General features: G+C 43.0%; 1 protein-coding gene across 1 annotated transcript in view; it reads right to left on the bottom strand.

The window, feature by feature from the left end:
* Positions 1-16,847, bottom strand: part of DDRGK1 (DDRGK domain containing 1) — a 33,322-nt gene that overhangs the window by 12,279 nt on the left and 4,196 nt on the right. The window contains exons 2-4 of the mRNA XM_002190277.7: positions 14,263-14,424; positions 4,401-4,507; positions 2,738-2,839 (exon numbers count right to left, since the gene is read on the bottom strand). Of these exons, the coding sequence (XP_002190313.2) occupies positions 2,738-2,839; positions 4,401-4,507; positions 14,263-14,424 (371 nt within the window). The remainder of the gene's footprint in view (positions 1-2,737; positions 2,840-4,400; positions 4,508-14,262; positions 14,425-16,847) is intronic.

Here is a 16,847-nt window from a genome sequence, read left to right as displayed (position 1 = left end):
ATAATCTGGTTTGGAACACTCAAGCCAAGGGGCAACCACATTTTATTTATAAATGCATACAAATCTATTGAAATAGAAGCAGAGGTTATTCTTCTCAAGGCTAGGCAAGATTTTAGTCCCCATAACTCCCTCGAGGTAGAGTTCCTACCTGTCAGCACAATTTTAGTAGCACTTCTTGGGAGAGAGACTGAAAAACAGATTCAAGTGGAATTTAGGTACCAAAGCTGGCTGTGCTTGTTTGGGGACTTGCCCCTGTCAGTGAACCTGCAGAAATACTCTGGGAGAGGAAGGGGAAAAGGAGGTATCTGACAACTGCAACATCTCTCAGGCAAACTTCAGTGATAAACTGAATTTTTTGTGCCTTGTGGGATTATATAAACTACAGCAATGTCAGTGACCAAAATGCCTCCAAAAAAACTAGCTCCCCCTCGGTTTTTATCTCCTGACTATCAGTCACTACTTGAGGTGTCTCTCAGAATTTTGCCTTTCCACCTCCTATTTCAGATGAGGGAATGGAATCATCACGTGTGCAGTCCACAAGGCCTTACTGGTGACAAGACATTACTTGTGGCAATGAAAAATTCCTCCTCTAGAGGAAAAGAAATGACATTTTATCCTGTGTGTTCCATAAACTCAATGATCCTCTCACTGCTCACAGAGGCTCTGCCTTTTCCATCACACCATCAGTCTGTAACAAGATTAGAAAGATGAGATGTTCTGAGCCTAAGGACAGGCTCTCTTCAATTAATCTGTTTCCTGTTACAGACTCCATGAAGACAAATTTAAAACTACCAGCAAACAGCTAAGCATGGACATTAAATATTGTCAGACACATTTACTTTGATTCACACTGCAAATGTTCAGCAGTTACTGGATTATCAACTTAGACAAAAGCAAAAAACAAAATATTGAAAGCACTTTTGTCTGAGAGGCAAAATAAAGTTCCTGATGCAGCCTGGTGGGTGGGCTTGCTGTCCTGATAAATACTGAGAAAACAAATAATTAAACCAAACTAAAATAGCTTAAAATTACAGGGTTTAAGAAGGCAGGTACTGGCTAAAGTGACCAAGCTGGATTCGGGCATTTATTTGGGCAATTTTCCATGTTCTAGGAAGTACTCTGTGGATTGTTGTGCACAACATTTAAAATAAACAAACAAAATCAGAGTCTTAGTTTGTATTCTTCTTTTTCCCTGAGCCATGTGAAATAGAAGTGCTGCAGTGCAGTCTTTACTAGGAATACTGCAAACTAAACCAGAAACAAAGAGTTTCCTCATTCAACCAAAAATAAATTACACAGCCCTCAACTGAACAGAAAACAAAGTAAAAGAAGGTAAATAACTATTTCTGTGTGAAGAGAGACCTGGTTGAAATTTCACCTTTATTTTCTTTTACTTTTCAACTGTGCCTGAGTTAACCCAGCTAAATTGCTGAAGCCCAGGTCAGATCCCAGCAGAACAGCTCAGTCCTGTGCCACAGCTTCCTTGGAGCAGGTTGGCCCAGCTCAGGTGGAATTTGTTTAAAAATTCACCTGCTGTGCTGTGCTGGATGCCACCCTGCAAGGGACTGGGAAGTTCCAGTGTCACTTAATGTCACTGTCCAGCCAGTGTGTCACAATTCCCCCCAAAGCACTGGAGTCATCTCAACTTGTTATTCAGGGCTTCAGGAATATGAAGCTCTCAGAACTTTAGGAAAATATTAAAAAAAATAAACCTGTACATCTCTCTTGGAAAAGAAGCTGTGGAATTATTGGTGCTCTGGAAGTTTGGTCAAGCTGCTTTACAAAATCATATCTTGATCTTGTAGTGCTGACATTCTCCCACTCCAATTTCTGAAATTCAAGACTTCTCCTGATGGAAAGGAACTGAGAGTTCAGAAGGAAAAGGATTTGTGGGGAATAACCCCAGAGCTAAATGGACACTCACATAAAGATCTCATGGATCAATCTGTATGTGTAATGTATGGATTACTTTTCTAAATTGCTTTATCCTGCCTTCATGCCCTCGACAGAGGAAAGGAAAAATTGTCTTTCCCTTTTTAATATATTATCAGCAACACACCCCACTTACACAACCTGCTCTTGGAACAAATTAAAATAAATCTCCATGAAGCAGAGACACAAAATTCCAAAAAACACAAAAAAATTCACAGTGAGAGCTGGGGGCTGCAATTTCTCATCTCAGGACTGTGCAGAACACCTCTGTCCTTTCCACAACACAACTTTCAGCAGCACCAGAGCATGAAGCTCTCAGGCAGCAGCACTGATGGCCTGAGTACAAACAGCAGCTCTGAAATCAAAGTTTTCCTCCCTCACTAATGAAAAGTATTCAACACAAGCATTTCATCTGAGCAGTACCTGTTTTTCTGGGTCACTCCTGCTAACATATGCACAGCTCAGGAATCTTTAATTGGGAAGCACATGCAAATACATAAAATTAGAATGAAATCATCAAATTTCACATAACACTTGCAAAATCAGTTGCTGCTGCTGCTGCCTTTCACTTTCTGCCCGGCTGGTTCCAGCTGGCAGCTCGCAGGGAACAGGGGAAGTTGTGAATCTCCATCCTTGGGAGAACCTCAGAGCTGGGCTGGGCAACATGAGCCCCAAATCCTGCATGTGGCGGGAGCAGGACAGACCCTGTGGTCCCTGCAGGTCCCTGGGCACAGAACTCCCCCAGACGCAATCCCAAAAACAAACCTGGCTCAGGATTTGCACAGATAAACACAATTATTCCCACCTGTCGTTCCTCCTCCAGACGAATCCTCTCCTCTTCTTTCCTCCTCTCCTCCTCTCTTTTTGACTCGAGCTTTCTCCTTTCTTCTCTCTCTGCTTCTTCAGCCTAAAATAAACATGATGCAAGCCAAGCCTTACTCTTTTTTAATTTACATTTTAAAATTTCATATTGTAATACCATGAGGGCGTTTCTTATCACCTTTTAGATGCCTGCTCAGAAAGAAACATCAAAAAAGAATAATAATAATAATAAAAAGCCACTATCATTTCACTTCCCTTCAGCACACTCAACATTGTGGTAAATTTAGAAATTACCCTCCTCACTTGTCTTATCTGTACCTCAGTAACAGTCTTACATTTTGAATATGCTTATGAGCTTATTACAACAATGATGTTAAAGCAATATTGTGTCACAGAATTCCAGTTCTACTCACTTGGAGTTTAGTTAGAAAGGACCCTAAGGAAGGGAAAAAAAAAAAGGATTTGGAACACAAACTGTAAAAAGTGCATTCAAATGTATAATTAACCTGGGCAGAATCTCTTACAGAATAAGCTGCAATGGCTTCTTGAAAAAATTTTATTTTTATTGTTAAGAGGCTGTTGCAAAATGAGGGAAAAATAAAAAGGGTGCTGTCTTGGTGCTTTTAGCTGTTTTAAAGATTTTTTTTTCAGGCTCTTCAGGATACTTAAATTTGCAAATATATTTAAGAGAACAAGCAGAAAATATTCCAGTGGATGATTTGGCTTTGAGTGTTTCAGAGAAAAAGCCCCATCCAAGGAATTTAACTGTCTACATGGGAAAATAGAAATCAGTGTTTTAAAATGAAACAGAAGATTCCTTGCTCCACCAACTGATGCTCATCCAACTTCATTCAACTTTGCTCACATTTTCCACAAAAAAAAAAAAAAACCAAAAAGGAAAATTCAATTCCATGAGTATGGAAAGTAACAACATGATGAAAGCACTGCGTGAGAAAAGGTTCATAATGGAAGTACATATATAACCAGTAATTAAGTTTATTACCAACTGTTCCATCTACTACACTGGTTTAAAACCTCAGGTGACACTAAAATTCCCAACTTGGGATTTTACAAGCTTTAAAATGTTCATACAGAACAATACAGAGTCAAAAAAAAAAAAAAAAAGAAAAAAAAAAAGAACAATTCCAAGGAAAATGCAAAAACTGCTGCCTTCAGAAGGCTGAAAAGCCTCTTGCTTCCCTGGAATTAACACCAAAAAGCTTTTAATCTCCCCCAGTCTGTAAAAACAATAAATATGGCTAAACACAAATAAAACCAAAGCATGTTTTTGCACTCTGAGAGCACCTGAACCACTCCTCACAACTGCCCAGCGTGTTACACCACCACCATGGGGACTGGAATGTATTTTTAATGGGAGACAGTGCTGACATGAAGCTGGAAGGCAATGGAAACATCCAAGAAAGAGCACTCAAGAGTTTTAACTCCTCTCCTCCCCAGGAGTGAGAATGGAAAGAAAATGAGACACAGTTTTCCACGGCCCTCTTGGGCCAGCAAAAGCTGAATTTACATTTTTAAGATAAAACAACCATTTAGGGATGACACTGCCTTTGCCTTTCTGGGCTGTCATCCCCATTTCTCTGCTGAGCTACTCAGGCTCTGCTCAATACGTGGCAGGAAATCCTCACCTCTCTCTGTGCTTTCCTGGCTTGTTTCTCTTCTAATTTCCTCTGCTTCTTTGCTCCAATTTTCCCAGACACCTGAAATTCTGGCACCTCCTCAGCATCCTCTTCCTCTGCAACATTGCATAAATGACAAATTTTAAATCATCTGTCAAAAGTCCCCTTGGAGAAACTTCAGTGCTGCCTAGGAAAGCAGCAGCAGATGAAAAGGAGACACACACACAGAGTTCAGACAAGACCTTTTAGATGGAAAAAGGGAAAAAAAAAATCACACGAGACTGCCAAAGCCACAGAGCAGAAGTAACAAGGCAAACACACACTCAAGTGAAGGCAGAAATAAAAATTTCCTTGATCCTTTGAAGGAAGGCTTTTCATAAATATTTCTTGCTTTCCACAATTAAAAGGGAGACTTTCTCTGGTACATAAATTGTGCTAATGGTTGTCATTATTTATCCTGCTCAACACTGGCTGCAGCGACTTTCTTCCCAGTTACCCTCAGGCTTTGCACAACAGACATCCACTGAAAAGTGGGAATCAGAGGCACCCCACTCCTGCACTGGTTCTAGCCTGACAGAAATAACATTTCAGGGATGAAGGGAAAAAATCCTTGAAATGCAAATCTTGGGTCTGCCTGCAAGAAAATGACACGTAAATATTTGCCTGTTGTATGACAAATGCTTGTTTACAGAGGTGATTTCTGCAACGGTGAAATATGAAAGAGTTTTATGCTCAAAGGGTGTGCAAATGAGGATTTCTGCTCACTCAAGGGCTGAGGAAGAAAAGCTTTTAAATGCAGCCACTTCCTCCCTGCCCAAAGCTCAGGAACATGTGGCCACTTTATTTGCTGGTCTAAATCAGTCCTTGATCCCACCAAAGCGCTGGGGACTGACCTCAACACTCCCAGAGAAATCCTCAGCTCACTGCACAAACACCACACAGCATATTTACAGTCATGGCAGGCTCAAAATGAAAACTCTCACACATGGCTCCCCTTTTTGGGTAAAATAATTGGGGCTTTGAGCATTCCCAATGCTGCTCTGCTCAATACTGACTTCAGATCCAAACTGGAAGAGATTTGTGCCAGGATGTTTTCTGGAGGGAGCTCTCTCCAGAGCACCTGGTCCCCTTTTTTTGGGAGCCCAAAAAGCTGCTATGAAAAGAGCATAAGGACGAATGACACTCCCACTTCTTTTTTATGAAGAATTAGGTTGGAAACACTCTTGTTTTACTAATTCCAAGACACAGAATGGGACTATGGTTAAACTACCAAGCCATCATGAGAAATAAATGTAGCTGAGAGCTGTGTAGGTGGCTCTCAAGTAACAGCAGTTTTCAGGAGATGGAATTAATATGAGCCTGGTTGCTGAGCTGGGCTTCAGAGAATTACTGGAGTCTGATTACTGACATGATCAAAAGGGTTCCCCCTTCTTGCACCACACAGAGCAAGGAGGGACACTCAGAGCTGACACAGTTGCTTCTAGAATTTTAATTATGCTTAAAATAACCTTATTTATATTTTAAATACAGCATCGAGGGGAGTTCCAAACACAATGGGTGAGCACACCCAGCACTAGCAGTTATTACTCCAAAATTAACAGCTCAGTTCTGGCATTATTGTTTAGAAAATAATTTCTTGCAAACACCACAAGTATAAAATACCAATATGACACTGTTCCACCTGAGGGCTTCTCAGATTTCATCTATATTAAGAATACCTGAGCCAGATGTGAGGCAGAAATCTAAGGAAGGCTTGTTTTAAAGCTTTTTTTTTCCCCAGTCCTGGATCAAACACACCTTTGTTGTTCAGAAGCATTTCTTTCCTCCTGTTTGAAGCATCTGATGTGACCCCTTAAGCACCATTTCCTCCAAGCTTCCTCCAGTGTTTGGAGCTCCATCCATCAAAAGTCAGAGATGGGGATGCAGACAGAGCTCATGATTCAGCAGAGCTGCAAAGGTCACCAGGGCACTAAACCTGGCTGCAATTAAACCTAAATAAACCTGAATGTGCTGACAGCAACATAAACACACGGTCACAGCATTTGCTGAATCCATTTGTTGTTACAGCAGAATAGCTCCAGCAAAAGCAGGGAGGGTGCTGCACACAGCCAGCAATTCTTTATGTCATGTTAATAAAGCACTGATTGTTTCAGCAGCTTGTGACAATCACTTTTCACATGCTTGTGGCTGTGACAGCACTGGGAGACTCCATGGGGAGTGAATCCACAGGAACTTGGCCTTCACCTGTCCCTGAGCTTGGCTGGGATGCAGGAGGGTCAGGCAATGAAAGCAGTTTAGCATCCCCCAAGTGCTGTGCTTGGGCAGCCTGGGTTTGTGCTCAGCTGGGAAATCTACACTCTGACAGCATTAAAACTGAAATAAAGCAGGTTTAGATGGGATACTGGGAATGAATTTTCCCTGTGAGTGTGGGGAGGCCCTAAAATGGATTTCCCAGAAAAGCTGTGGCTACCACTGGATCCCTGGAAGTGCCCAAGGCCAGGCTGGATGGGGCTTGGAGCCACCTGGGATGGTGGAACTGGGTGAGCTTTAACATTAATTCCAACCCAAACCTTTCTGTGATTTCAAGAGCCCCAGGAGCTCCCATCTCAAGAGTCAGAAAGCACAACCAGTGTGACACACTCTGCTTTACACAAACGTGGGGTTCTCAGCTGGCCAGCTGAGAGGTGGCTTCAGGGAAATTTTGCTTTTCATTGGTATTTTGAACATACTGAGAGGCAGCACAACAGGGAAGTTATCAGTCACACAGGTGTCTGAATTGCTGCAAATTTACAGACTTCTTTTTAAAAATGCTTCCCAGTACCTTTAGAAAATGTGCTGGAGTGCTGATGTTCTCTATCAGGACAGCAATTTAGTAGAATTCTGTGCGGTACAGAATTCTGTCTGTACAGAACAGACAGAAACTTCCAAAATAAACAATCACCATTGTGTATTTTAGTTATTCCAGAATCACAGAATGGTTTGGATTGGAAAGAACCTTAAAGATCATCCCATTCCAACCCCACTGCCACTCCCACGTTTATCCAAGCCACATCCAACCTGGTCTAGTTGTCCTTGTTTTGCTCTCTTTTAAATTTTGGGTGAAGCAAATGGATTCCCATCCATGAAAAAGAATGAGAGTTGCACAGGTGGCTACTCACAGAAAGTCCTCTGGGCACAGCCAGCAGCCTTATTTGCTGTTTATGCAGCACCTAATAAAAGAAGTAAGAGGAAGGAGGGGGGAAAAGATGCCAGCCAGGCAAAAGCAGATGTTATTAATAGCATGTAATTAATACCCAACAGATGTGTGACACCAGCCTCTGGAAAGGTGTGGCCATTCCCCAGAAACACAATCCTCTGGTGGGATTAATTATAGTCTAATAACTAGCCTTAATTTTTGTGGTTTTTTTTAAATTTTTAATTTAGAAACTGAATAAGAAACCGGTTTATTAATCTGAAACCACAAAATCAGGCAACATTTAGGGCAGAAAAGAGCAGCAGACACAAAGCCCAGACCTTTAGAGCAGATTGTGAAGTTTATTCTCAGCTAAAACCATTTGGCAGAAGTGAGAAACCACAGACCCCTCCCTCCACAGCCTGTCTGAGCCTGAACGGGATCAGACACTCACTGGGGGCACTCTGACAACAGCAAACTCACTGGATGAGTAGCACCAAGGCAAAATTGACTTTTGATTCACCAGTTGGGATATTAGTCAAAGTTTAACTGTACTAGAAAGGTTTTCCTACTGATTAAGCATTAAAATAATTTCAACTACTACGCCAATGAACGCAGCTCCATTTCACAAGAACAGCGTGGGACCACATCACTGCTTCTAAATTTACACATTTTCCAGATCTTTCAGTGCTCAGAAAAGGTGCTTATTTTAAGAGATTTCAGCACAAACACATTCTTCTTGAATTAATGCACAATATCCATCACTCAATGGGGATGAAGCATTATTTTTGTATTATTTTTCCCCAAAAATTAGCAGAAACCACTCATACAAGATTTTTTTAGTTGCGAGATTTGAATGCTGAGCTTAGATGCCACACAAAGCAATAAAAAACATTTTTAAATGCCAAATTATTATAATTTTTAGAACTTTTAGAAGCCTGCATTTTGCTTTCTTTCCCAATAGTAATTAATACTTACAAAGAAAAATGTGAGATTCTGATCTCCAAACCTGGCCATGCAAAACTAGAGAGGAACTTATGATTTAATTTATGTTGCACTCACAAACTTTTATCATGTTTTATTTTACCAGCTTGAGAACTCAAGACTGTCAAAAGCTGTTGGATTTATCATTACTGATGCTGTGGAAGTAAAATAATTTAACCAAATGTTCACTGTACTGGAGATTCCAACACTTGTGCTCAGCTGCACAATGCTAAAATCTCAGAGAAAAGTCACACAGCTGTTGGGATATTTAACCTTTGGGAATTTTATGCTGCTGCCAGAAGTTGAGAGTCCATAGATTGGGGTAAATAATAAAAGTAACCTGACAAAAGCAGATTATTTCTTTGAGGGAATCTTTACTTTCTCTTTGTTAAAAAAACTAAACCAAAACGACGATCCATACAAAGCCCCATTTTTTGGCAACAAGTCAGAGAGGTCATTTTGAAGATGTGAAAATCAGTGTCTTTTCAATTCAAACCCTTGAAAAATACTCCCTGGAAACGGACTGGGCTGCTGAGGCTTTTCTGGCACATCCTTCCCTTTTCCTTTCTTTTTCAGCCACACCCCCAGCAGACCCAGAGCATTGCCCAGAGGTCCCTGTTCCGTGGCACTTTGGAAAGTGCTGCCATTTCTTACACAAGTCTGGTTTTCTTGCTCATCACACCATGATTTAGGGCAGTTATAATCACCAGTTTCTCCCTCACATCAACAGCAGCAAAGTTTTTGCTTTAGACACCAAACTGACAGAAAACCCTCACTATTTTTAGCCCAGCTGGATCAAGACAACCCAGCAGTACCTGCCATCATTTCACCCTCATGAGATTCTTGCCACTTGAGAGGAAATTACGTTTTTGATGTAAATATCAGATGGATGGCTCACTTTCTGCTCCAAAATGCAGTCTCAAGAGAAGAACCTTCTTCACCTCTGAGCTCTTTGCAGTGTTCAAGGACAAGGAGTAGGTTTGGAGGGTCAAGCTCAACTTCAGAGCTGGGCAAGTGTTTTTTCTGCACATGATCAGCAACCAAGTAAAAGCTCACAACAAAACACCCTTATGTCCACCCAGAGGTGAGCAGAATCCAAGTGGATGCACTTAGAGCATCAGACAGGCAAAAACAAGAGCCAAGCACACCCTCCTTGGATGGTAAAGAAAAGGAATTTGAAATTGGAAATGGGTAATGGTATTTATTTACACTACACATGACTCAAACAATCCTACCTCCAATTTACCCCCTTCTCCCACTGCTTAGCTTGGCCTCTCTTGCCCTAAATGATTAATGCCCGAAACCCTCACCCATTTATGCCTTGCAGCATTTTCATCTCAGCTGCAGCCAGTCCACAAAGCCACCTCTGTCTGGATTCAATTTAAATTAAGACACACAGGGTTCATTAAGTCTGCTAGCTGGGATCTCAACCTAACCACATGAATACACAACTCTCCTCCACAGGGAAAGGAGCAGGCACCCTCCTCCAATGTGCAGAGCACAGAGGCTTTTACAAGACTCCCAGATTGCAGAGGGCTGCAGAAAAGGCAGGAGTGCTGTGGCTGGAATTAAACTGGGCAATTTGAAGCAATCAAAATCATTTTTCTAAAGCCAGCCTGAAAGTCACAGCTCAGAGGTCCCAGTCATTTTGAAAATTACTTTATCACCAAGGAGAACCATCTCCCAGCAATCTTTGGTCATCAGAGGGTATCTGCAGGTGCTGATGTTCTCCTGACAGGTGACTCCTTGGAGGGCTCACTGAGAAACACTGCTCAGTAAACTGAGGCAGGGTGGGCACCTGGCTGGGTCTGTCCCACAGCACAGACCACGTGAACCCTGGGCATCAGGAACCCAGCACCAGCTGGGTTTTTCCCCTGGGAGGAAATTCAAGATAGTTGCTGTTGCGCTATTGTCTGTCTGTGGCAATCTTATGGCTTTGTTGGCCTTGAGTTGGGCAACTCCCTGGGGGCTCCCCTGAGTGGGGAAACCCTCCTGGAGCAGTTCTGTGTCAGGAAAAGCAGAAACTCAGGACTTTTTTTGGTCTTCTGCTTCTGTTTGTTATCTTATCAAAATTTCAGCACGCTGTCTGCACTGTCTGCATGCTGGAAAACAGCACAAAAATGGCTAACAATAGTGTTACAAGGCCTTTTAACTCTAATCAAAAACTAAGCTGCCCAATTAAGAAGTAACACCTAGATTATTTTCGCTTCTAACTCAATAACTGACCCCTAAAGACCCACAATGTAGATTTTTCTACCCAATTACAAGATACTACCCAAACCCATGAATAAGAAGGAAGAAGGAAGAAAAAGGAACACAAGACAACACCCTATACCCTCCATCCAGTTCCCATCAACATACTAAAAATCCTAAAACCTAAATTTCTCACCCAAGTGACATACTAAACTACTCTTTACAATCTATTTCACACTTTTGTGGTCTCTAGTTTATCTTGAAGCTTTGGAAGCTTTCTCCATGAATGAGGGCCAAAGTCAGTGCTCCCCTGGGAGTCAGAACTCCTCAGGGCAGACACAGAAATATTCCCCTTGCCCTGAGTTTCCACATCCTATAACTAATTTAGTTAGCTACCACAGCAAGCTGAAGAATTACAACCTGGTTTTGGCTCGAGACACCCCTCCAAGTGACAGAAAACCCTCACCTTCACTATTTTTAGCCCAGCTGGATCAGACAAACCGACTGTACCTGTCATTATTTCATCCCCATGAGTTTCTTGTCACTTGAGAGGAAATTAAGTTTTTGATGTAAATATCAGATGGATGGGTCACTTTCTGCTCCAAAATGCAGTGGGTGTAGATTTGAATATTGCAAATAATCATTTACTATTTCTGTCTGTATTAAATTACTCCTTATCCAGACCTACAGGAAGGGACAATGAAGTTTTCAAGGTTTTGATTTTAGTGTCCAGGGTTTGGGGTTGATTTTCCTCCCCCACTGCTCTGTGAGGGATATGAGTCCTGGCACAAATGCAGCAGAAACCGTGGGCTACAACTTTACCCTCAAAGCTTCTTTCTCATTCTGGAATTGAAATCTGATTGTTAGATGGAAAACAGAAAACCCTCATGCTAACCACAACTCCAAAGTCTGCAAGTGCAGCTTTGGGGACATTTCCTAGAGTCAGCAGAAGTGGCTCCCAACAGGCAGAACTCTTAGGAGGCAACAGCACTTTCCATCTGGCTGCACTGTGTGACTATCACATGGACACAGGGGTGGTCAGGACATCCTCACACCCTCCCTGAGGTCACAGCTCAGCTTCTTGCTGAAGAAATCACTTCTTGGCAGAAGTCAGAGTGATGCACAGAAGGATCAGGCAGTTTTGCCCAAAGTTCGGCACAGGCCCAGAGTGGAAATTCCACAAACGGAACAGAAATTCGGCAGTAAAAATTTGCAATAAATTCAAACAAACAAAAAAAAATCTGCTTTGTTTGCAGATGGTCAGAAGTTTTCAAAGGCAAGAGTGGAGAAACCAGACTGGCTTGGGTTTGGTGTATCTGCCTAAATTGCCAAATAATTTTGCTCTTCAGCCCTACTGCTGCACTGGGCTCTTTTTCCAAGGAGTCAATGAATTCTTTAGCACAAAACTCTGTTGTGGAGAGAAATTGCCATTCCTGGTTCAAATGCAAGCAGCAATTAGGTAAAACTGCTCTATACTGCAGTGTGACACAGAGAAAATGCAAAAAAAAAGGGATAAATCCCAGAGAGATTCCAGGCTTGTGCCACATGTCCACAGAGAGGGCTTTTAAAATATTCCACACATCCTTTTGTAAGGAGAAAACCCAAACCTTACACTGAGACAGGTAGCTCAGGGCCAGGCTGAAGGATTTGCAGCACAGAGAGTGGCTAATCCCAGTTAATAATGGCCACTGGTCACTGAGCACCTCAGTGCTGGGGAAGCAGGGACAGCTGCTTCTCCCCACAGCTCCTCTGCCCAAGTCTGTGCTCACTCTCCAAAGGCTTCGCTGCTCCTGCTGTGCACCTGTCCTCAGCCACTTGGAAAATCCATCCCAAAATATGAATAAAACCGCCCACAGAGGCAAAGAGCAAGAAGCTGCTTTAATTTGGGTAAGAAATTAGGGAAAACAAATAAAAGAAGCCATGTCATTTCAAAGGGAACTTCATGCAAAAGCAGCAGCACTTGCATCTGATGTACAGAAAGCTGCAACAGAATTATTTATAAAGCCCAATGACACAGATTCTTCTATTGCTACAGTGACAAAGTAAGATAAGATGAGCCATTTGCTTTGACAGCTTCACTGTCGGCCTTCAGCATTCAAACTTTTGATGTCTGGAGTTGAAAACTGAGTATTTTTAGATTCCGTTTTCTTTCCAGGATGTTATCACATGAGAAGAAATAACCAAAGTTGAAAAGTTCACACCTGTCCAATCTCCATCTGTGAAACTGCTGAACATAATTAGCTGGAAAAGGAGATTCACCTGATAATGTGAGGCTTCCTACAAACTGCAGGGCAAGAAAAGCTGAACAAAGTGCAAACAGTCCCTAATGAAGGCATCACAGAGGTGTGTGCTCAGTGCTTTCACCTCCTGCACACCACAGAGACACCCTGATCTCCACTGCAAACTCCAGAACTTGAGCAGAAAGCCTGAACACTTCACCCACGATCTGAAAGCAGAAAGAATCCAGGGGGTGAATCATGGTGATCTCATCTCTCCAGCAATAAAGAGAATAACGTGTCAAGCTTCACCAGAAAAGGGTGAAGAAAGATGTTATTTACAGGGTGTAGAAAGATGTTATTTATCACCATATTTTTGCCTATAACCACACCACAGAAATGTAGCTGTGAACTGTAAATCCAGCACGGGATTTACACAACACATTGTCAACAACCTGCTGGCAAAATGCTGCAATCTGTGGTGATCTCCAGGTACTCCACTTGATCCTGACCACCACCTGGATGGCTCCTTGGACAGAGAACTTCACATTTTGCAGAGATTACTTTGGGGAATTAATGCTTCCCACCAATTTAAAAGGAATCAGTTATGTACTACAGCTTGTTATTCAATGCAAGGTCTGGATTCTGTTTTCCCAAATTCACAGAATTCACAGAATGACCAGGTTGGAAGAGATCTTCAAGATCATGGAGTCCAACCCAGCCCCAACATCTTGACTAAACCCTGGCACTGAGTGCCACATCCAGGCTTTGTTTAAACATATCCAGAGGTGGTGACTCCACCACCTCCCTGGGCAGAAAATTCCAGTATTTTATCACTATTTCCATGAAAAACTTTATCCTAATATCCAACCTATATTTCCCTTGGCACAGCTTGAGACTGTGTCCTCTTTTTCTGTCAGCTGCTGCTTGGATAAAGAGACCAATCTCACCTGCCTATAACACCTTTCAGGGAGTTGTAGAGAATGATAAGGTCACTTAAGGTAATTTAATTTAATTCCCTGCATGGCTAAAAAGGAAATACAAAAGTTTTTAGGAAGGATGTGAATAGTCTGGCACCACAAATAGCCAGGATTCACCTCAGGAAGAGGCAGAGGTTTAATGTAAGGGGTATACAGAGAAAAGTGATGAAGTAGGGAGAGAAGACAGATTAGGGTGAAACTGTAAATAATCCATCAGCAAAACTCAACAACTTCCTCCAGGAGGCAGCTGCACCCCTTCCCCAGCTGTAACACCTGCTGTGGAGGTTTGTTTCAGTGCCTGCAAGACGAGCTGACGGCAGAGTTACCTTCCAGCCACTCCTCTGCCTGCTGGGCTCTCCTCTGGGCCATCAGCCTGGCGCCCATGTTCCTGCGGCGCCGGGGCATCCCCTCTGCTCGTTCCTCCCCGTGGGGCCGGGGCCTGGCCCCTGCTGCTGCTGCTGCCACATTCTGCTGGTGCTCCTCATCAGCTGCAAGAAAGAAAGAAAATATTCCTATTAAAGCTGGCTCTCCCTTCTGCCTCTGTTTCCGAGTTACCAAACAGCACAGACCTAAAAGTGTGGTTTTCTTTCTAAAGTATCCTGATTTTTTTTATTTTAATTTGTACTTGTGGAATGTGGATTCATCTGATTGTAAGCTCAGAGGCTGAGTATTTCAGAGAGGAAAATGTAAATTACTACACATGAAGAAAAACCTGAAGAGCAAACAAGGATCACAAATTACAGCTGAAATAAACACTTCATTCTACCCTGCTGATTTAAACTCCCCAAATCACAGGTAGGTACAAACAGGACACTAAGGGCCACTGCAGCTCTCACTGCCATCTTCTCTGCATATGCTGCAGTTACTAATTAAGATCTGGTAAATGAATATCCCTAACATAAGCAGCTGGGAGATTGAACTGACTAGTGGGTTAATTTCAGTAGTTTTCCATAGAAAACTCTCAGATTTTTTTTTTTTTTTGAGGCTCCCTGTTGCTTTTAACTATGGCAGTAAAGCAAAAAAAAAAACCAAAACAAAACCACATAATGGTAAAATATCATCATCCTTGATACCTGCTTTGCATATTCTGTTGATAAGCCTAACTGATATTTGTTACCTGCTCCAAAGTAGTAACTTTTAAGCTTTAATTCAAGCAAATATTCAAATGGTCTCATGGAAAACTGCAGAACAACTCACTTACTCCAACTCAGGACACATTTATTTTGTGATCTGACAGATTACGTTGAGTCCCAGGAGCACAAAACGCTTTGCACACTATGCAAGTCTCCAGCAACCCCTGATCCAAACAATGCCCTCCTAAAAAAAACTCCTGTTAGCATATCTGCCATCAGAAAATGGGGTTTGTTATGAGTGGATCTGTGCAGCACCCAAGGCGTGCCTGCAGCTCACCTCAGTTATCTCAGCTTTCAAAGTGCTGTGGGGCTGATAAGGACAGGCTGCAGCCTCCAGCTCAGCAGGGCTGCACAGCAGAGCCACCTGGGGCAGGCTTTGGCCAGCAGAGATGTCACAGGGATGGCAGCAGGCCCCCCTGGAACTGAGCCACTGCCCTGTCACACTGCTGTCACCCTCCTGCTCCCGTCCGGCTGTGCAGACAGAACGGGGCTGTGAGAAATCACTGAGTGCAGAGATGCCAAAATGCTGCTTGAAGGCTTGCCCAGTGCTATCCACAGCTTATTGCTACAGGAAACATTCTCCTGCAGAGGCACAGCAGCAGATCACTTGGCCACTGATAAATGCCAAAAACGCTCTGCAAAAAGCTTTTTATACAAATGCAGTATTTCACTTCCTATGCTCTTGAGATATGCTGCAATTCAAACCTCAGCATCCTTTCACCTGCAAGCTTCAGTAATTCCCAAAATGGTCGTGCCCAGCAGCTCAGCTGTGCAGTTCCAGCACTCATTCATTCTGGTTTTGGTTCCTGTTGTCCTGTGAAACAGAGACTGCTTTGCATTTTATGAAAGAGGAATCTATTTATAAGCCATGTATTTATTTCAAACTGAAGAGCTCAACCCTCACAGAGAAAAACATGTGAACCAAGCTCTCTGCTTTTCTCCATTTAACTCTACAGGAGACAGTAATTCCTCAAAGTGACCAGTGTGGACTGGGCTCAGGATGTACTAAACACCCCCACACCTGACCCACATCACAGTCAAACACAAATATATGTGTGTTTGATATATATGTGACTTATCTGTCACATCTCCAAAACGTGCACACTAACAGAAGACACCAAGCCACTGTGGATTATCATTTAGTAGGAAATGTTCTAATGAAGATTTTTTTTCTTCCTTCTACTCCCTAAAATATTTCTCCTGACTGCAGCTTGTTTTTCAGCAGCACACAGATGGCTGAACATGAGCCAGTGACACCTGGCTTGTGACAGCAGGGCCAGGGCAGTGCCTGTCCCCTGTGCTGGGGCACCTCCAGTCCTGGGGACAGTTTTTGAGCCACTCCCTGAAAGAAAGAACTGGAGGGGCTGGAGAGAATCTAGGGAAGAGAATGAAGCTGGGGAAGGGGTTGGAACACCAGGAGCAGCTGAGGGAGCTGGGAAGGGGCTCAGCCTGGAGAAAAGGAGGCTCAGGAGGGACCTTGTGGCTCTGCACAGCTCCTGACAGGAGGGGACAGCCGGGGGGTCGGGCTCTGCTCCCAGGGAACAGGGACAGGAGGAGAGGGAACGGCCTCAGGCTGGGCCAGGGGAGGCTCAGGTTGGATATTTATGAAAATTTCTTCATGGAAAGGGTTGCTCAGCCCAGGCACAGCTGCCCAGGGCAGTGTTGGAGTCCCCATCCCTGGAGGGGTTTAAAAGCCATGTGAATGTGGCACTTGGGGACATGGGTCAGTGGTGGCCTTGGCAGTGCTGGGGCAGTGGTTGGACTGGATGATCTTTGAG

The sequence above is a fragment of the Taeniopygia guttata genome, chromosome 4 (genome assembly GCF_048771995.1).
Source record: "Taeniopygia guttata chromosome 4, bTaeGut7.mat, whole genome shotgun sequence".
NCBI classification, from domain to species: Eukaryota; Metazoa; Chordata; class Aves; order Passeriformes; family Estrildidae; genus Taeniopygia; species Taeniopygia guttata.
This window is presented reverse-complemented; position numbering and strand designations above follow the sequence as displayed.